Source organism: Camelus dromedarius, chromosome 12 (genome assembly GCF_036321535.1).
Source record: "Camelus dromedarius isolate mCamDro1 chromosome 12, mCamDro1.pat, whole genome shotgun sequence".
In the NCBI taxonomy this organism is placed as follows: Eukaryota; Metazoa; Chordata; class Mammalia; order Artiodactyla; family Camelidae; genus Camelus; species Camelus dromedarius.
The window spans coordinates 33,605,987-33,627,021 of record NC_087447.1 but is presented as its reverse complement, the minus strand read 5'-3'; the positions used below and the strand labels follow the sequence as shown (position 1 = coordinate 33,627,021).

At 50.7% G+C, this 21,035-nt stretch overlaps 1 protein-coding gene across 1 annotated transcript in view; it reads left to right on the top strand.

Annotated features, from left to right (window-relative positions):
- Positions 1-21,035, top strand: part of SLC6A5 (solute carrier family 6 member 5) — a 48,645-nt gene that overhangs the window by 13,887 nt on the left and 13,723 nt on the right. The window contains exons 6-11 of the mRNA XM_010987480.3: positions 2,209-2,341; positions 9,836-9,970; positions 11,798-11,901; positions 14,628-14,752; positions 19,997-20,109; positions 20,857-20,988. Of these exons, the coding sequence (XP_010985782.3) occupies positions 2,209-2,341; positions 9,836-9,970; positions 11,798-11,901; positions 14,628-14,752; positions 19,997-20,109; positions 20,857-20,988 (742 nt within the window). The remainder of the gene's footprint in view (positions 1-2,208; positions 2,342-9,835; positions 9,971-11,797; positions 11,902-14,627; positions 14,753-19,996; positions 20,110-20,856; positions 20,989-21,035) is intronic.

Below are 21,035 nucleotides of genomic sequence, written 5' to 3'. Positions count from 1 at the left end.
GAGTGAGGTTCAGGGATACTAGGAAATCCTCAGCAACCATGGGAAGATCAATAACATTCATGGAGCAAAAAAAGAAAAAAAAAACAAAAGGAAGAAAAAAAGAAACAAACAAACAAAAAAAGAAAAAATATTCATGGTATTATTTAGTAAGGGAAGTAAATGTAGACAGACTTCAACAGAGGGTAAAGAAAGAACGTTCTCTAGTTAAGCCTTAGGTTGGGGGCTGTAAACTCAAATGGGCTCAGGGGCTTGGCAGGGAGGTAAACGATAGAGAATGGTGGGGACTGTGGCAAACTGGAGGGGATGTCTGACCCATGTAGGGGAGGTGCCAGTGCTCAGCTCCAACCAGTCCCTGTTTTGTGGGAGCGTGGGCCGGTGCTACCAGAGCTTCCATTTTATAAGAAAAGTTGGAAATAAGGTATGAATTTTGGGGTGTCTCTCCCACTTTAAATGTTAGCAAACTAATTCAGATGAAACACTGGGGTCAAATAAAATGCATTTATCCATACACCCTTCATTTGTGGCCTTCACTGAGATAACAGGCAGTGTTACTACTCTCCCCACTAGTTCTCCCAAGTGCCGTTAGTTCCTCTTCCAAATTTTCTCCCCTCCATGGACTCAGAGGGTATACGGTTGTTTGCTGTAGAACAAAAGGGGGAGTTAGGCTGAATGACGAGATGATCCCCTTTGAAGAAGACATAGGAACAGTGAGGGTGGGCCTCGATTCACCCTGAGCACTGAGAAAGGAGTCTGACCTGCTGGTGGAGGAAATCTGAGCATGGAATCCACGTGTCAGGTGGACTGTAAAGCGACTGGCAAATCTGCCTTTGGTGGCTTTACTAACCCTCTGGGACCAATCTCAGTTTCCAAGAGGGGGTGTTATCAGGAGCGTCTTGGGGCCCGTCTGAGGTCTCTCACTGGATCACCGAGTAGTTGACGTGGCCGAGGTGCCGTGGAATTGGGGACCAGACGGTTTGCCCGTGGTGGGGTGGGGACATGGGTGGAGGCTCTTCATTGCTTGGGAATGATGGTCCCTAAGATTTGGGATCCCAGGCCAGTTCCACCCCTGGTCACTTCTGCTCACCTCTTGAGCCCAGGGTGCCCCTGAGGTTCAGACTGAAAGGGGCTCTGTTCCTACAGAGTGGGGCCACCTCTGTTCTTGTGCGCTGCAAAATGGCCTCTCACAGCTGCTCGCTAGCTGGCCGGAGGGCACGTTGCCAGCTAGACCAGGAGGGGTGCTGCCTCCTTCGCCTCCCTCAGCAGGTCAGGACACTTGGCCATCACTTCTGCAGTCCTGCAGAGTCTGGATTCTGGCTGGCCCTTGGTTCCAGTCACACAAAGACATCCTTTCATCCAGGCTGCGTGACTTGATTGTTGCACAGTTGACAGATTGTCCAGTCTGTTGTCCTGACTCACAGTCCCTGCAGCTGCCTCCTGTCCCCAGGAATGAGGCTGCCTGCCCGCCCCTCCCTGGCCAGGGATGTGGGGGTCGCCAGGCAGGCCGGGACTGCAGCACACACACCGGGGCCAACTCCAGATGAATGCCAGCCCCTGTCTGCAGCGGGTGGTCTGCTTTAGAATATAACCCCTTGAGTAAGGCTCAGCCAGCCCCTCTTTTACATTTTAACCAACCTCAGCCCTGGAACACGCGCATCACAACTTGAACTAGAATGCACAGCAGCGTTTTTAGCCATTTACCAATTGTACTGCTGTTTTAAATTTAAAGCTGTACAAATACGATTGGAATACATTCTCATAAAAGAGTAGAACAATACAGAAAACACACACAAATCGCCCTGGACAGTTGAGAGTTTCTGTTAGTGGTGTATAAAGACATCAATCTCGTGATGCCCATTGTGGGGGCTGCACCAGGACCCCCGACACTGTTGGGTTTCTTGCCTGGCTCCTGGGGCAGCTCCAGGTGGCTGTGGAGCTGGCAGTCTGGGTCAGAGCCTGCCCAAGGCCACAAGTGGTCTCCCAGCACATAATTAAAAGCAAGGGAAATTCAGTTGGTCTCACTGCAAACAGGGGTGGGCAGGAGCCCAGATCAGCAAATCCCTCACAACCTGATCTGATCAGCTCCCTGATGGGGAGGGTGGAGGATGCTGGGGTTTTGTTCAAGGTTCCTGGCTCTGCTGGAAGATAAAGCCTGCAGGCTGTTAGCTCCTCCTCCTCCTCCTGACCACCCTGCCCTCTTTCAACTCTTAGGTACTTCGTGCTGAAGATTTCTGCAGGGATTGAATATCCTGGAGAGATCAGGTGGCCACTAGCCTTCTGCCTCTTCCTGGCTTGGGTGATTGTGTACGCATCCCTGGCGAAAGGAATCAAGACTTCAGGAAAAGTAAGAACTTGTTTTTACCTGAGAGAAAGCTCTGGGACAGCCAGGGCTGGTTGTATCGTGGGGCAGCCAAAGAGCACTGGAGAGAGAGTCCGGAGATGTGGGTGTGATTCTGATTCGGGCCCTGAGGAGCTGTGGAGCCTTGGGCAAGGGACTGCACTCCTGTCTGTAAAATGGGATAATAACACTTTTCCCAGGTGGTTTTAAGGATTAAATGGGAGATGTTCTCAGGGCTTCTGACGGATGGTGGGGGCCCTGAGGTGAGTTTCCTTCCTTTCCAGTTGGGGCCCCTTCGTTCAGCAGGCGGGGCTCCCTGATACGATTCAGTCTCTCTCCTAGCTCTAGAACTGGTGCTGCTGGCTTTTTGCTTCTTGGTCTGGCTGCCAGCTCAGTCATCGCTCCTCCCAAGAAGCTGGGAACAGATCAAAATTCGGATGTGGATTCCTTCTTCTTACTCCCAGCTACCCTGTTTTCTGCCTTTCCAGCCCTTTTTCGAACTCCGAGCCCAACCCTCTCCACCCTCCATGCCCTCCAGCACTAAAGGGTGATAGTCCTCCAGTGGGCTTTGGGTCGAGCAGATGCTCGGCCCCTCTTGCTGGGCAGTGGCTTGGCTGGCCCTTCGGAGATGGTGAAACTCCCGCCCCGAGCTCAGTTCCGAGGCGTGGAAGGCAAGGAGGCCTCAGGACACACTGCACCTTGTGGTGAGGGTCACGGTGTGTTCCCTCGACTTCCTGCTGCTTTAGAAAACCCCCATTAAACAGTGGACCAATCACTTGGATGGTAACCAATAGTATTTAATCATCCTAAGAGTCATTTGCACGTTTCAGAATAAAAAGTAAAATGTCTTGAAGGCTCAAGGAATGAGAATGGGATGGTGGACTCTGAGACCACAGGTTGTGGAGTTTGACTCGGGTCAGTTGCCCAGGCCAGGACTTACCTGTGGTCACAGGTACAAACAACCGGAAGGATCAGGCCTTAAGGGGGCGAGGGTCTGTCTCACCTCCCCGGCCTGCCTCCCGCCCCCACCAGGCACCCAGACCCGGCAGCCATCAGCCCCGGAGAGCAGTCTTTCTCCTCCCCGAGCACGTAACGTGCTCGCAAGGGCTTTTGATAACGACTCTTTCAGGGGCCCTCCAAGTAGTCTGGACCCACAGGGACTTGCATGGTGGATTCTAGCAGGTTGGTCAGGGTCACCTGAGCCAGGTGACACACTTAAATCACAGCAGGTGCGGAGAGAGAGCCAGACAGGGGGTGAGGAGACTGGGTTCTAGCCCCCAGGCCTGCCAGTGATGTTTTCTAAGTAGGGAAATCTCCACGTGGGCCGTGAAACTTGGCTGAGCTTCCAATTTGCTCTTAGTTTTATTTTATTTTATTTTATTTTATTTTATTTTATTTTATTTTATTTATTTCTTTTCTTTTCTTTTCTTTTCTTTTCTTTTCTTTTCTTTTCTTTTCTTTTCTTTTCTTTTATTTTATTTTATTTATTTTTTGCCTGTAAATGGAAAGCAGACTTTTTTTATCTTAACTATTTCAAGAGCCCTCGGTTTTCTTGTTTCTAAAAGTGAAGGCAGTTGGACTGGGTGATGTCTAGGACCCTCCAGCTCTAACATTGTTCTGCCAAACACTTGCTGGGGGAGCTGGGGGCCCTTTTCCTCTCTGACATCAGTCTCCCCCTCTGTAAAATGGGAGCCAGGGTTGCGTGACCCCTGCGGACCCCACTGGCTCTGAATGAGTGTTATGAGACTGGATGGGTTGTTTTTCTAGGGAAATGTTAATGTGACCCTTACAGTAACACCCATGAGTCTTGAGATTTCCTGGACCTTCTTCATCTTCCATGACTTAGAACTCAGCTTGGAGTGGGAGTAAAGGACCAGCCAGGCAATTACTTAGCAAGAGTGACCAAGTATTTGCTCAGCCAAACTCGAACTGGCAGGACCATCACTTATAGCTTGAGATGGAGACAGGACAAGGTCAGCCATAATCAAAGTGGGATAGGCTAGAATGTATGACTGGCAGGAGAAGAGGTGAGAGGTGAGGAGGGGAGAACAGCAGCCCCATTGGTGCCATGAGGAAGCATGGCCTGGTGGCTTGAGTCAGACCCATCTGAGTTCAAATGCCATCTTCATCACTTTCCCATGGTGTTACTCTGACAAGTTGTTTAACCATTGGAACCTCGGTGTCCTCATCTGTGAAAAAAAGGATAACGGTAGCTACCCTGCAGGTCTGTCATAAGACGAAATGGCAGAATGCATATGCGATCCCTCGCATCTTGTCAGTTCTGAATTAACATTAGCTCATTTCCTTTTTGTGATAATGACTGACTGATGTATTAAGTGGGGGTGGTGCCAGGCTGACATCTCAGTGAAAGCGGTGGTTCTGGTGGGGAAATGGGAAGAGAAAGGGAACTTTGTGGAACCTCCCGTGGGCCAGGCACTGGGCTGACTGCTTTGCCTGCATTAGTGCCTTCAATTTGCCCAACAGCCTGCTGGGAAAGTGCATTTCATCCTGTTTTATAGCTAGAGAAACTGAGGCACATCAAGGTAGAGTCAACTGCCTGAAGTTACACAGATTTTAAGTGGCAGCTGTGGGATTGAATCCAGGTCTGTCTCCCTTTAAAGCCTAGACTCTCTCTACTGCGTGACATCCTCTCACGAGGAGGGGCTGTTAGGAATAGATGGAAATGCAGAATTCTGGAGTCCTCATTTGCATCTTGTGGGGAGTAAAAACTCCCCCTTCTGTGAATCAGGACCTCCTACCCCACCTACTGTCCTCAGCTGTCATTGCCGGCTGGGCAAGTCCCAGGATGCACCTGGGCCTCATATTCCGCACCTATGAATTCAAAGGTTAAAATAAATATTTTCTAAGATCCCTCTTCGCTTTCTTAGTCTGTGAATTTGGGGGGATGGCATTAGAATTGGTTCTTGGCACTGCTTTAGAATTTAACCCTTGGTGCTAGATTTTATGGGCTCTCTGGAATGGAGCTTCTTTGTGTAGCCCTGAGCAAGTTAAGCTTTTCTTTGAGGTCTGCTAACTTATCTTTCTGCTTCATTGAGAAAGGTTTCCAACGAGGAATCAATGATTAATTTTTTTTAAATGAGGAAGGCCACCAGAAATAATGCACCCCAGTTTATTGTCCTGTCCCGGGTTGTGCAGACACTAATCAGGGAGCTTTGTTTGGAGGTACGGCTGAAGCTCCTCACAACAGGTGCCTTTGTGATTGAAGTTCCACGGAGACTGTCATTTCAAAGCAACAGAGAGGTCCTTCTCTGGCAGCAAGATCAGCTCAGTTCCTCTTGCTCAGGGCCCTGGGAGACGGGAGTGGCCAGCTGCTTCCTGTGAGATCTGTCTCCCTTTGAGCAGCTAGAATTCCAGAGGCTGGGGTGGCCAGCGGGCAGCCCGAAGGTCAAATGCAGCCCCTCTGACCTCGGGGGCTGCTCTGCCTGAGAGTTCTGGCAACAGCACAGAGCTAGCCTAATTAGCTAGTGCAGGCTGGGGGAGGTGGGCGGACCGGCCTTACCACCTGTTTCGGGCTCCCGTTGTGAGGACGATGCTGCCAGGTGTCAGGCCAGCAGGCTCAGATCAACTAGTCTTTGTCAGTTCTGCCAAGTGTAATTCATTACTGTTCAAGTTTAATTCCTCTGACAGTACATCCCAAAACAGGTGCATTCCGAAGCCCCAAGACATATCAGATCTGTGATAAAACCTCCGTGTACACCTGACTCACATTGGAGGCATCCCCAGGATTTAGAAAGGAAACTGTGTGCCCTTTCATTTCACAGCAGTCACCATGACAGAGTGAATGCATCATTCCACACACCAGGGGTTGGACCTGGTGGGGCAAGCAAGTGCCTGGGGTGTGCAATTTAAGGTGGTGCTCACTCTCAGTTCCTGCAAGTGCAGGGTTGACCCCTGAGAGCGAGCGCCTCCTTAAATCGTGCATCATGGGTGTTCACTTGTCTCACCCTCCTCCTGGGCCATCTCACACATTTCTGATCACAATGGCCCAAAGAGTGGCATTACAGGTAAGGAAAGAAGCTTTGGAGTTAGAAAGCTTCAAGGTGAGATCTTGGCTCCAGCCGGGAGACCTTAAATGAGATGCGTAACCTGAATCTCAGTTTCCTCCTCTGCAAAATGGGATTACAAAGAGCTGGTCCATAGAGGGGGCTCCAGAAATGGTCAGGTCTGAACGGTCTCCCACAGTCAGATGGGGACAGCGTCTAAGCCAGTTAGACAGGGGCCAGTCTTGGGGTCTTCTTCCTGCCAGCCCTGTGATCGAGATCATCTTCTCTCCCTTGCTTCCAGCCTCACCTCCCGCCAGCCCCACGTGTCAGGAGGTGAAAAGGATATTTCTTCATTGTCTCCCTGCCCCTACTGTCTTGGTGGGGTGGGGAGGTCAGACCGGTCAGGGCCCTGCCTGGCCCATGTAGCGTTCCTCTCCCCGGCCCTGTCCGCCAGCTGGGAGGACAGCCCGGGTCATCCCGCGGTGGGTGATTTTCTCCTGAGATGTCCAATGCCTTTGGGTCTCGTAATGTCTGTGCAGGGACGGGTCTCACTTAAGGGGAAGGAGAGAAGCAGGTTTGGGGGGGTAGGAGGGAGCAGGCCCCCTGTAATTCAGGGCAAGGGTCAGGGGTGGAGGAGGGGGGAGATCGCTATCCTGTGGGGCAAGGAGGAGGTCCCCTGGTCAGTGGTGGTAGGTAGCAGTGCAGAGAAAGGAGACCAGTCCATCCCTGGTCAGTAGAAGGAAGAGTTTGACCTTGACAAGTAATTGTGTTTGGAGGAAGAAAGAACTCATCTTTTCCTGACCTGCAGCCTGTCCCATTTCTGCTGATGGCAACTCCACCCATCAGCTGCTGAGGCCGGAAGCTTTAGGGACACCCTTGACTCTGTTCTCTCTCTCTTTCTCCCACATTAAATCGGTCAGGGAGTTCTGTTGGCTCTTCCTGTACAGTAGATCCAGTGTCTGACCATTTCTCCCAGCTCCCCGAAACACCCCAGACGGAGCCATCACTGTCCCTTGCCTGGGTTGCGGCCGTGACCTCCGGACTCCTGCCCCTGCGGTATCCTCTCAACCTAGCAACCTCTTGGTGGTTAAAGTGTTAGATGGGGTCACTCCTCTGCCCAGATCCCTGTGGGAGCTCCCATCCCCTCCCCACCCAAGGCTCCACGAGGCTCCCATATCTGCACCCCGCCCCCACCCCTCTGACTTCCTCTCCCATGGGTGCTGCCTGCCCAGCCACCCTGGCCACCTTGCTTTCCTAGAATCTAGGCACACTCCCTTCTTAGGGCCTTTAGTCCTATGGTCTCCTCTTTCTGGAATATTCTCCCAGGTATCCAGTTGGCTCACTCTCACTTCCTTCAAGTCCTGGCCAACTTCTCCACGAGGTCTTTCCTGTCCACCCATTTGAATACGGCCATGTTCCTCGCATCCTCCCCATCATGTCTCACCCCCCTTTAACCCTCCCTGTGTTCTCCTTTTCCCAGTGCACTCATCACTTTCCAGAATGCTACAAATAATATTTGGGTGGCTACTGGTTGTCTGTGTCCCTAACTAGAATGTCAGGTATTCAAGGGCAGAGGTCTTTATCTTCTTTACCTATAAACTTCAAATGCTTCGAACTGTGCCTGGCACATATGAGATGCTCTAAAAATCTGTGTACATATGTATGCATGTATGTGTATTTATTTGACCCTTAGAGTTATATCTTAATCTCACCCCTAAGTTTCCCCCAGCTGTGTACATCCTGGGATCAGTTCTCATCCCCTGAAAATCCCAGTGCCTGCCAGCTGCTGCCAGACTGGACCCCCTTCCAGGTCCTGGAGTCTGTGCAGCTAAGTATGTGGCAGGGGCTGTGTCTCCCTCCTGGGGGCCGGTGTTCCCAGTGCCCCAGGATGGAAGACTGCGGGCAGGAGTGGAGGGGCTCTGAACCGACAGCACTCACCGGCTGTCTCTGCCTGCCCCTGCCTGCTCCGTGGACCAGAGAGCGGTTCCTGGGCTGGAATGGGAGTGGCCTGTGAGCTGAGGGTTATCTGGGTTTTTAAATTTAGGACTGATGAGTTGTGGGCAAGACTGAAGGGGGACTTCCCAGTCCCACTTGGTATAGATTGTCCCACTGTGCTCCTCCAGTAGCCCCCTGAGGGGTATATGCCATTGTTACTGCCACTTGGCGGGTGTGGACACTGAGACGCAGTGAGGTTAAGTCACTTTTCAAGGTGGCCCAGCTTGTAAGCGATGGACCCGGGATTTGAACTTGGGCCCCTTGGACTGCAGAGCCCGAGCTCTCATGGTTTGCTCTTCTCTTGTCTGCTGAATCCTGGTCCCAAGCCCTTCCTTCATCTTGAGGTTTGATTTGACAGGTCAGGAAGGAAAGTGCCTCCCACTCATCTCCATCTAACCACAGCCCCCGAGTTCTGCTGATGTTGTTTCCCAAATGTTTCTTGGCTGTGGTCCTTTCCTCCTGTCCAGAACCCAGGAGCATCCTTTGGCTGGGACTCAGGGCCTCCACAACGTGGGCCCCTCCCTTGTCTCCAGTGCCCCCTCCCTGTTAGCCTCAACTGTACGCTGTGCTCCTAGTGAGTTTGGGGGCCCCCTGCCCCTGCCTTGTCCCCCTTCTTCCCTCACCTTCCTGACTCTGCTCATCTCCTTTAAGTTGCACTTGGCCTGTAAGATCCAGCTTATGCATCATCTCTGTGCATCTTTTCGGAAACTCCTGGGATGAATCCAATGCCCTCCCCTGGACTTCACAGTGTCCTGTGTGGAAAGAACTGCTTAGCCCATTATTCAGACATTGTCTCTGGGTCTCCGAGGTCATGAGAACCTTCATCTCTTTGTATCTAATGCCTGGCAGAGTGCCCAGTCCATAGAAGGTCCTCGATACATGCTTGTTGAATTTAACTGCACTTAATGACCATCTATTACAAATCAGGTACTGTGCTTGGGGCCCTTTTAATCCTCACAATTATTTTTCTTTAAGAAAGGTGCTATTATCCCCAGTTTCCAGCTGCAGAAACTGAGATTCAGAGAGTTTCTCCAAGGTCTTACAGCTACTCAGTGCCAAAGGTACGATTTCATTTAAACGTAAATGTATGTAATTCTAAGGCCATGGTTCTTTCATGTCACTAGGCTGCCTGACTTAGGATGTGTGTATAAACAAGGTTGGAAATCTTAAGCTAAAAGAATGAAACTCTAATGGTGGAATCTGGGGCCTCAGACAGAGAACGGGCCAGGAATCAAGGAGGAAGGAGGCACGGAGCCTTTCTCCTTCGGTCCTTGGGGAGTTGTCCACTTACACTCTGCAGGCTGACTCACCCCACAGCCTTGCGTGTCCCCCTCGGGACTTTATTTCTGGCTCTCCCTAACTCACCTTTGATCCCAGTGCCCTCCCTGTATCCCCGGTCCTGACAGAGATTGGAGGAAACTACCTTGATGTCCTCACCATGAGGCACTTGTGTCCATCGTGTGGGTCTGCTCATTCCTGCCCCCTGTCGGTGGTTTTCCAGGTGGTGTACTTCACGGCCACGTTCCCGTACGTAGTGCTCGTGATCCTCCTCGTCCGGGGAGTCACCCTGCCCGGAGCCGGCGCTGGGATCTGGTACTTCATCACACCTGAGTGGGAGAAGCTCACGGATGCCACGGTGGGCTTCTGATTTCACTTCTGATACACCCGTGGGGGACCGGCACACAGGGATGGGTCCTGCTCTGGGGCGCTGTTTAGCAGAAGGGGTCAGACCCCCTCCCACGGGGTATCTCACTATTTGCCTTTACCAGGTCCTGATCATCTTGGAATGTTAGGCTCTCAGGAAGTCTTTAATGAAAAGTGGGCAGCTGGGGGGTTTTAGATTCCTGGAATAGTTGTCCTACATCTGGGGTTGCAGTGGAGGCTGAAAATGAAGAATGACATTCCCTTAATAGCTTTGGCCACCTCGAGCTGCTTGTTGCTAATTATAGTGCATTGGAAATGGAGTTTTGCTGGTTAGAAAATAGCAGCACACAGGCAAAGCACAAGCCATTGTAATTTAAGGGGCCCCAACATTTGAACACTTCTGATACACCCATGCAGAGCCAGCACGCACTTATCTTTTCTCTTTGCATATTCCGCACAGGCCTATTTGACTCTAAAATTCCCAACCCAAAAAAACTCCAAATGAGGGGATGATTATTTAATAAGAAGTGAGTTTTCTTATAAATCAATTATACTTCCATATATATAAAGAAATGAATTTTCTCACCTTAAAAAAAAAATCTGCTTTACCAGAGTATGTTAAGAACACATAGCTAGGATTGAGTTTGACGGCACAGAATGGAAAACCTTCAGATAATGGCAGCATAAACAAGATAAAAGCTCATTTCACTTGTAGGCACTAAAGCAGCCCAATGGCAGATTGTCAAGCACTGGTTGAATGGCTCCATAGTGTCCCAGACTCCTGTCTTTCTACCCCACCTTCCTCAGTGAACAGCTACCATAAGGCTGCCAGAGCTCCAGCCATCATATCACCATTCCACGTAGCATCAAAGAGTGAGGGGAAGAGACAGAGATAGGCATCCTCCCTCTTTGAAAGAGGAGAAAACCCAGAAGTTCCACATAAAACTTGATTTTCCCATCATTGGCCAGAAACTAAGTCATGTGACCATCCCCTCTCATCTGCCCCTCCCCTTGATGCTGGGAGGTGGTCATTTGTCTGGACATAAGGTTGCCTTTAAATAAAACCACAGCTCTGTTTTTAAGAAGTGTAGGAGAATGGAGGTTGGGGTGGACACAGACTTTGCCAGCACACACTTAAACTTTCTCTTTGCATATTTAAAGCATAATTTAAAAACTAGATTTAATTTATAAAACTTATAGGAGGTCCATCATCAAATCCTGTAAATCTCTAGCTCAAAGTCTTTAGTAGCCTTCTGGAGTTTTATGAGGATAATTAAGAGAAATCACCAAAGAGCACCAAGAGGTGTTGTCAGCCATGTTCAAGAAGGAGGTGGCACTATAAAATCCACAGTGCTGTGGCACAGAGCTTGCTTTACTTAAATGAGGGGCTACAGAATTTCAGATTTCCAGTAAATTGTTGTAATCAGTAGGAGTGTTCATTTCAAAAGGTTTTTATTGTGTACCTGTGAATATTTTTGCTGTTGCAAATTGGTTTTTTGAGAGTGTTCCCAGCTAAAGAAAGGGCTCTCCTCTTCTGTGTAGTTCTACATGGTCGGACATGCGAGCCAGAAATGTGTTGCTTGTTGAGCTCGTCCCCTTTGATCAGAATGGAGTTAGAGCCTCCCAGGTGTCTGCTGCCTTTATGGCTTCTAGATAAATGATGTATGTTTCTCATTTATGTTGGCGCCAAAGTCATCTTGTCCTGAGTGCCTCCCCCCACCCCCCCGGGAAATGGTGTGGCTTTGGGCACGGGAGACTTCCCCTCCTCCGGGCCAGCCTCCTTCAGTGACCTTGAATCTTCCCTTCTTTTGCATCCCAGGTATGGAAAGATGCTGCCACTCAGATTTTCTTCTCTTTATCTGCTGCCTGGGGAGGCCTGATCACTCTCTCTTCTTACAACAAATTCCACAACAACTGCTACAGGTACGTGGAGGCATGTCAAGTCCTGGAGGTGGCTGGGGAGTGGGATCAGGGCCCAGGGACAGAATAATGGACTGGGTTATCAGATGCCTGAGGCCACATCCTCACATTTCACTTGATGCAGAACCAGAGAGCGGCCTCTGGCACAGGGGAAATCCCCTGCCAAGGCCTAGCTGCTGGCTTCAGGTGGTCTGGACCCCAACTTGCATCCTGACTCTGACACATGCGGTGGAACTGAGTCTCTCTGGAGGTGCTGTGCAGCTGGCTGTGTCCTGGGATAGTCATTTGTGAGGTATCTAGTCCATGGATTCAGTTGTAGGGTGGTCACTGATGAAGTTTGGTCATTTGGTCACTCAACAAACACTTTTCTAATGACTTCTATAAGAAAGGCAGTATGGTACAGTGGAAAGAGCACCTTGATGATGGCTGTGTTAATTGATTTGATGGTGGGACTCCTGTTCCAATGCATATGTGTGTCACATTATCATGTTGTAGACTTTAAATATGTTAAAATATATTACAGTTTTGTCAGTTATACCCAAAGTTTTGCAAACGTTAAGTCCCCCTCTACAGATCTATGAAACAGAACATCAGGAGGTGGGGTGGGCCCAGGAATCTACACATCCAGACAGGACCCTCAGGTCATTCTGATCCTTGGGGTGACATTTGGATAGTGTGATGGTAGGAGGCTCTGGAACCCCATAGACCAGAGACAGCCTGGACAGCTCCTGGAGGAGGGGGCATCTGGAAGTTCAATACATCTGCTGCAAGCAATAAGAAAATGAGGTTCGTTCTCCTGAGGAGCTGATTAAAAAAAGAAAGAAAGACAGAAACTTGGAGACAGACAGACATGAATTTGAATTATGATTTCACCATTTTCCAAGGTATTTCACTTCTCTGAACCTCTGTTTTCTCATCTATAAACTGCAGATTATAATATTTTGTTGAAGGGTAAGAGATGATATATGCAAAACTCTCATGGCAATATTTTGCACATAGTAGGTGCTTGACAAACAGCAGTTGCCATTCTTCTTTTTAATTATGTGTGAGATACTCTGTGAACCAAGAGGTAGAGAATATAGTTAAGCTGTGGCCTGGGATGGCTGGGAGGGCCTCACAGAAGTGGCCTCTCTACTGGGCCAAATTTCAATGGGGCAGGGGAGGAGGGACTGTGTTCAGGTTGATGAAACAGCTAGAGGTGGGACTGAGTAGAGGTGAGAGGGAAGGAGGGGTGGGGGGCAGGCCGATGGGGCCAGAGCAGGGGTGCGCTCACGGGGCTGGAAGGAGCTGGGGCCTGAGGACCGGCTGAGGCCGGCCTGGGGAGCCTTCGTGTTAGTTTGCGAGGGCTGCCGTAACACGTGCCGCCGAGTGAGCGACCTGAACCACGGAATTTAACTTCCTCACAGTTCTGGAGGCTGGAAGCCCAAGGTCAAGGTGTCGACAGGGTTGATTTCTTCTGAGGCCTCTCTCCTCGGCTTGTAGCTGTCCGTCTCCCCCTGTGTCCGCACATGGTCTTCCACCGTGCATCCTAATCTCCTCTTCTTACAAGGGCATCGATTATATTGGATTAGCGCCCACTCTAACGACTTCCTCTCAACTTAATTACTTGCTTAAAGACCCTGTTTCCAAATACAGCCACATTTTGAGAAACTGGGGGTTAGGGCTACATCCTGTACATTTTGGGGGCACACATTTCGGCCTGTAGCAGCTGGAATGCCAGACTGAGGTGTCTGAACGTCTTTGGTTAGAGCTGCTTGTTAATTTATGACCCGTGAGAACCAGTCTGAGCACCGTCAAAGGGAAAGCACTGCTCTGAGCTTTCTCAGAAGTGAGGCTGTGTGGTGCGGCAGACAGAATATGAGGCTGCGGGGTGGGAAGTCTAGATTCAAATCAGGACCCACCATTAATCAGCCCATTACCTTCCCCTGGGCCTCTGTTTCCCCACCAGGAAACTAAGGGGCCAGACAAAGTGGGTCGTGTCCTGAGCACTTGTTCTGCACAGTGCATGCCTCACCTGGTCCTTACAACCAGTGAGGGAGGTGGGGCCACTGCCACCATTTAAAATCGGAGTGGAAAGAAAGTGACTCAGTCAAGGTCATGCCTCTAGCATGTAGGAGAGCCAGGATTAGAAGTGGGCCCCCCGGCTCCATCTGGCTGTGCCTCTGCGGGGTCTAGGATGGACAGGGCAGGCTGAGAACTGCAGCCGTGTCGCCAGTAGAGGGCGCTGGGATGGAGGCGCTGGGCTCTCTCCCCAACCCTCCACCCTTGCCCCAACCCCAGGCTGTCCTCATGCTTGGCGGCATTTCATGGTCCCCTGCCTTCTCTTCTGTCATACATGGTTCCTCTCCTGGACTTACCAAAAGGCCCCATTCCCTCCATTTCTGCTCTGATGGGCAGAGCTCTTCCACTGCCATGAGGGAAGACCTGGTTCTACAGCAGGGGAAGCCAGTGCCTTGTCAGAGGCCCGGGAACAGCGCAGTTAGGGGAGGGAGAGCTTTTTGAGTCTTCCGGTGTTTATACAATCAGCTCAAGGGAGCCTGTGGTCAGGACTGGTTGTTCCTTTCCTTGTGAATAAGAGCAAACAAGACCAGCCTACAGTGGATACATGTTTAGCAATTGGCATGGCACACACACGTGCACGCAGACACATGGGCACACATCCATGTGCCCCTCTCCGTCCCTCCCACTCACAAAGCACACCTAGTGACAAATCTGTCTCTTCCTCCCAGGGACACTCTAATCGTAACCTGCACCAACAGTGCCACGAGCATCTTTGCCGGCTTCGTCATCTTCTCAGTGATCGGCTTCATGGCCAATGAACGCAAGGTTAACATCGAGAACGTGGCGGACCAAGGTACAGTGCGGTTATCACTCCGCCCTGGCGGGACAGCTTCCGCTCACCTCCTGAGCTCCTCATTTGTGCTCTGCTAGGAAGTCGGCCTCCTGGAACAGGCCGGAGGGTGTGACAGCCTAGGTTCCCCTTAGTGGAGGGACTCAGAACAGCTTGAGTCTGATGCTCATGCAGGGTGAGAGCTGGCCGGTCCTTACCCAGAGGAGTGGCTATAAAGACCCCTTTCCTCCTTCCCTCTCCTCTCGTTCCTTCTCCTGTCCTCTCTCAACTCAGCTCCAGCCTAAGTCTCCACCTGTGAGGCACGGTAGAGGATTCTCTAGGCAAAGCAGCGCTCCTGCAGAGGACGTGGGCACAGCTCGCCGCGGGGCAGCATTCCTTGCAGAGGGCTCCATAGGGACCGAGCAACAGCGCTTAATAACAGCAGCCTTTTCCTGAAGAAGCACTGTCCTGATTGTTAGGTCAGATGTGCTCTCAGGGCTTTCTGCTTAGTTAGTGATGCAGACCTGCAATATTTTTTCCCAGCGGGTGGAAAGTTTGGATGGTGGTGGTGGGACGGATGTACAGTAAATGTGTACTGTCTGCCCACGTGGTCCCCATATTCCTGGCTAACATTTGTATGTTCCCTTTGGTGTGTACAGAGAGCTTTCATTTTTTTTAATCCTACTTAATCTATATTTCTAGCACAGTATTTCATAGAGTGGATTTAATACTTGCTTTAAACTTTTAATTTCCACCCAGCCTTATTCTACAAAGGATTTGGGTGTTTAGCGGGTTTTGGTGATTAAGGGGTTTCACTGTGGCTATTGACAGTCAGTAGGGTCATTCTCTACTCAGGCATTTATGGGATGCCTCGGTGTTGGGACTGTGCTGGGGTTGTGGGGACAGGACTGTGGGCTCTAGACCATCCAGAGTGTGGACCCGTGAGTGGCTTCTTCATGCACTTAACTTTCTTCAAAGAGCTCACTGCAAATCTCAGATAATGGCTCAGATGCCAGCATGAGGGAGAACTAAGCCTTAGAAATGTCACCTTCTTGGTGGGCTGCTGGCTCTCCTCTGGCTCCCTAGGGATAATTAATTACTGCCTCATCGACGCTGATGGTCCACTGCTGGGCTCAAAGAGTTAAACAGCCAGCCTGTTCCGGGGCGGGGCGTAACTATCTCTTCCTGGAGAGGGTGTGGAACCCCCAGGGATTTTAGTTCTGCAGCCATACACTGAATTCCAGGTCCTAAAGCTGAGCAAATGCTCTTCCCTGGTTGAAAAATTTAAAACTCCTGGGGAGCAGGTAAGGGGGCAAGAGAGAGAGAAGCACAGGCTTGTCTTCAGGGCACCCCTCCCCCACCCCCACAGCTGCCCCCTGGCCCTGCCTGCTGAGCTGTCTTCATTTTCTCCCAGCAGAGCAGCCGGAGCAGGTAGGTTCTGCCCCACTTTCTGGAAGATGTGAGGTGTGTTGCTATTTTTGTCAACCGGTGGCCGAGTTGCCAGAGACGTGGCCACATTAGTTAACTCTTCTGAGTGCTTTCCTGCTCCAGGAAGGGGATTTGGGGGCCCCTGGGCCAAAACCCAAAGCGAATTTTGTTTTCTCTTTACATAAAAAGCATCAGACGAACGGCCCGTGTTTCCCTCGGAAACTTCCCCTTTTCAGATTTTTTTCACTTGCTTGGATTTTAATAGGGAGAAGAGGGCTTCCCGCGGGTTCTAATGTGTTGTGTTAATGCTGTTGACCCTTGGAAAGGGGGGGGGGGCTGGGTCGCCGACCCTCCACGCCATCACTAATCCACGTTGTAATTTATAGTCAGCCCTTTGTAGACACAGTTCCTGCCACCCCGCGGTCCCTCTGCGTTCATGGGCTCCTCGGATCCCGGATCCTGTAGTGCTGTTGTGTTTACTGTTGAAACAAATCCACGTGTGAGTGGAGCTGCACAGTTCAAACCCATGCTGTTCAAGGGTCACCTGTACTTGGTAGTGTCTCATCGTCACCAGCACAGGGACAGTGAGCCTCATGCCCCACAGGGGAGGGGCAGTGGCCCATGAGGTCTTCTCCCTTCTAACCCTGCTCATCTGAATTCGCCTACGATCTTACAGGATTTGCAGGCTTGTTGGATTTCCCCTGGTAAAAAGGAGTCTCTGCAGAATACAGGGCAGGTCTGCATTAGGTGGCAGCCCCAGTCCCTCCTCGCTGGGTGACATTGGCACGTAGACATTCAGTCCGTTTTTGCTGACCCAACATTAGTAACTATGCTTTTTGGTCTTTAGTCAAAAGCAGGTTCTCTTTAATGACCTAACATGATCCTTTGTAAGGGAGGCATTACTGTCAAAGTTATTACCCTAAATCTCGGTCATATCAGAGCTTTTGGGGTGAGAGGGAGATTGGTGATGAGACCAAGCTCTGCTTTTACAAGGGGCACAGGGAAGGGGGCGTGGCCTTCTCAGGCGTCTACTCAGAAAAGCAGCTTTCCAGGTTGTCAGCCTTTTAGAATCATTTCCCAGCCACCTTCATCGCTACCTGTGGAGCAGTGACTGACGGTCAGAATCCAACCCAGAGCTCTACCAAGATGCTCATCCCCCAACAGAAAAACAGTAGAGGGTCACCAACGTGCATATTGTGTTCAGAGCTCCGGGTCTGGGTGGTAGCTGGCTCCCAGGTAGCCAGGCCACTAGGAAGCACTGCCTCGGCCTCTCATAGTTCAGAGACCTGGCTGATCGAGATGAACGCTCTCACACCGGACTGACCATCCCGCCATCTCTGTCACCTGGACGCCAATCCTGCCAAAGGCGCAGGGGTTCCGGCGTTGTGTCCTCTGAGAACGCCTCTGTATGCGGTAGGTTTCCCAGCACAGTGGCCACTCCCCATGCACTGTGGGTCGTGATGGATCCATCCACGGACCGGAGCCCCTGGTTGTTTTTTTGGTGGCTCTCTACGACCAAGGAGGCTGTCACCATAGGGTTCTGGGGGCTCTGTCCAAGTTACTGGCATGCTGAGCCCTTCGGGACCCGCTCACGGGAAGAGTAGTAACGCTCCATGCTTACTGAGTTCTCGCCAGGCCCAGGCACCGTTCTGAGCCCTTTACGTGTATCCACACACTTAATGCTCACAAACTCCAGGAGGGTAGCAGGTACTACTGTCATCTCCATTCTCCAGATAAGGAAACTGAGGTCTGGCCGGAGAGGTAGGTCTTAGCTAAGGCCCCACAGCTAGTAAGAGGCAGAGCCCGCTCTCCGAGCCACGGTGCGTGGAGCATGCGCGCCAGCCGCGGGGCTGTACCGCCTCCGGGCAGGAGAGGGAAGGGGCGGGAATGGGCCTCCGTCGCACACGCGCGGGCCTCGCCTGGGGAAAACTCCGCTGCGGCTCAGACACTCCTTTTGAGAAAGAAAGACAAATCCAAACTCTGCAAAAGGTTGGCAAAAATGTATTCTAAAACTCCACTCCCCAGCCATTTCTGATAAACGGAGTTTGCTGTCAGCGATGCCTTTACCCGCGTAATGTAGTGTGGCGGCTGAAATGGAGGGAAGCCAAGTGTTTTGAAATCGTTCCCCGCCCTGAAAAAGCAGTAAAGCCCAAACGGCTGAATCCTGTTAAAGCAATCGGCCGAGGTCCTCGAGCAGGGGCCGTTTCAAGACCTTCTTGTCCGCTTTATGGGCCTGAACTGAACCAGCTTCCTCGGTGTTTGGGGCACTGGGCTGGCCTCCTTGGTGCACCTGTTTCGAACTGCAGTTTAACACAGACTTTTATGATTTCACAAAGGGAACCTTCAGAGGCTGGTTCTACCGTCTGCTCAGTAAATGCATGAGTTGGGGTGGCGGGTGGGAGATCTTAGGCATTCCAGGCTTTGTGTTTTAAATACCCAAGGCCCTCGGCAACATTAGGAACTAACAACCTGATAAATTCCAGTTTAAAAAAGCGTTTTTATGCTTGAGTTATAAAACCTCCAGGTGCTGCAGTTTCCGGCTTCCGGACGTGCCCTGGCTGTGGATTACCCTGGCGTTCCCTGATCTCTGCCCCTTAACATCTAGTTTTCTATTTACAAGGAAATTCACAACTGCTCGGTTTTTCTTTAGCCGTCTTCTCAGTGAGGCTGCGAGGCAGATAGGAAGGGCTGGCACGGCTTTAGGTTAGCAGGGAAAACTGAAGCTCAGACGTCCTTCACCAAGACCACACTCGGTCTTCTTGGGGAAATCGGAGTCAGAGCTGCCCATTTCCAAATGCATTGTCCTCTCCTAAGAAAAGCTAATATTCTGTAAGTGCTGATGAGTGTGAAGCACTGGTCTCAGTGCTTTACCTGCATTTCCTCCTTTGTTCCTTGTAGCCCCCCTTGGAAGGAACTGTTGTCTTTCCCATTTTACAGATGGACAAGATTGAGGTTTATAGGAATTAAACAACTTGTCTAGGGTTGCGCAGCTGTTAAGTCATGGAATGTGAATTTGGACCCAGATCTGTCTGACCATTGGAGCCCAAAGCTCTTAACCCTTACATTAATGCTTCCATCTCCCCCACCTAATTACCTGTGGACTGATGTTGCCCCATCTTTACCAAGTCTTAGGTAAAGATTTTAAAAAGCATTAGTCCAGTCAATTCATATTTTATGTAAATGGTTTCTTCTGGAAGAAGGAAGACAGGTAGCAAAGGGGAAATGATGTCAGTTCTGGGCACGTTTACCCTTTATAAGAGGGTTTCTCAACCTCAGCACTGTCAACATTTGAGTCAAATAATTCTTTGTCATGGGGACTGTCCCGTGCATTGAGAGATGTTTAGCAGCATCCCTGGCCTCTACACACTGGACACCAGTCATCATCCCCATGACATCCCAGCTATGAGAATCAAAAATGTCTCCAGACATTGCCATGTGTGCCCAGGGAGGGGCAAAATCACCCACTGTTCTAGAGGGTAATTATTACATTCTCCACCAACTCATCATTACAAAGATGAAGGTTTTTGTGTTATTTGCATGGGACATAGCCTGGCCTTGGAGTCTAGTCAAGGTGACCCCACGTCTCTGATCTGGCACTGTTTTTGAGCCTCTCCTATGAGTTCCCTGAGGTGTGGACCTAATTCCCTGGTCCTTCTTTACAAGGAGATTGAGGTCTAATTGGGGAAATGGATGGACAGGAATAAAAACATAACAAACAGCAGGAGCAGCATGTGATAGTTAACAACTCAGGACTTCCGTGGAGAGAGGGCCCTGTGGGCTTCCAGGAAGAGGGGGCCTGGAGCTGAGCCTGTCTGCAGTCGTCTGTCTTGTTCCTTCCAGGGCCAGGCATTGCATTTGTGGTTTACCCGGAAGCCTTAACCAGGCTGCCCCTCTCTCCATTCTGGGCCATCATCTTTTTCCTGATGCTCCTTACTCTTGGACTTGACACTATGGTGAGTTCCTTCTCTCTCTTCATTCCCTGCCCCAGGCTCTTTCTGAAGACCCCTCTCCTGGGTCCTGCATGTAGCCTATAGCAGGAGGTGGACTTAGTGGAACTTGAGTGTTTCCCCAAGCAATGTAGGGATGGTGACGTACCTGTCCAGGGTGCAGGATAACCTTGCATTTGTGGACGACTCAGGAGAAGGTGCAAAAAAGCCATCCTCTCTCCCTCCCTCTGTTCTCTGTGCAAGTTTTAGCCTGTGCCCTTCCTGCTTTGGTGTCATTTTGCCAAAGTACATTCTATGGGGCTGGATAAGGGAGAATAATATGAAGTCTGTTTTAGGGAAACTGCTGTGGGGCTGAGGCTACTACAAATCATGCCGACAGGCACTCAGAGTCTGGTAGTTGGGTGCAAAGAGGGTTCTTCCTCAAGTAAAAGATCAAATGCAATGTAAACGAGAGGAGAGGAATTTACATCTCATGAATACAAAGTGAATCCTGAAGTGTCCTGATGGGGGGGTAGGTGTGCAGTCTCAGAGGGCTGGAAACACAGTTCTGAGGCTCACATTCTGCTTGGATTCCCCCCACAGGCTTTGTGGGTTGAACTCCAGCAAGGTCTTTGAGACTCGTTGAGGGAATGCATCCCTAAAACCAGTCCTCATACAAATACTGCTTTGCCTGGTGGGGAACACAGAGGGCTCTTTGGAGCCTTGGGGGCTGAGTGGTGTGTCTGAGCTGTCCCTTTCCTGGAACCGTTCCAGTTTGCCACCATCGAGACCATAGTGACCTCCATCTCGGACGAGTTCCCCAAGTACCTGCGCACACACAAGCCTGTCTTTACTCTGGGCTGCTGCGTCTGTTTCTTCATCATGGGCTTCCCGATGATCACTCAGGTAAGCTGCCTGCTGGGCACAGGCTTGGGAGGGGCGCAGGTGGGCGG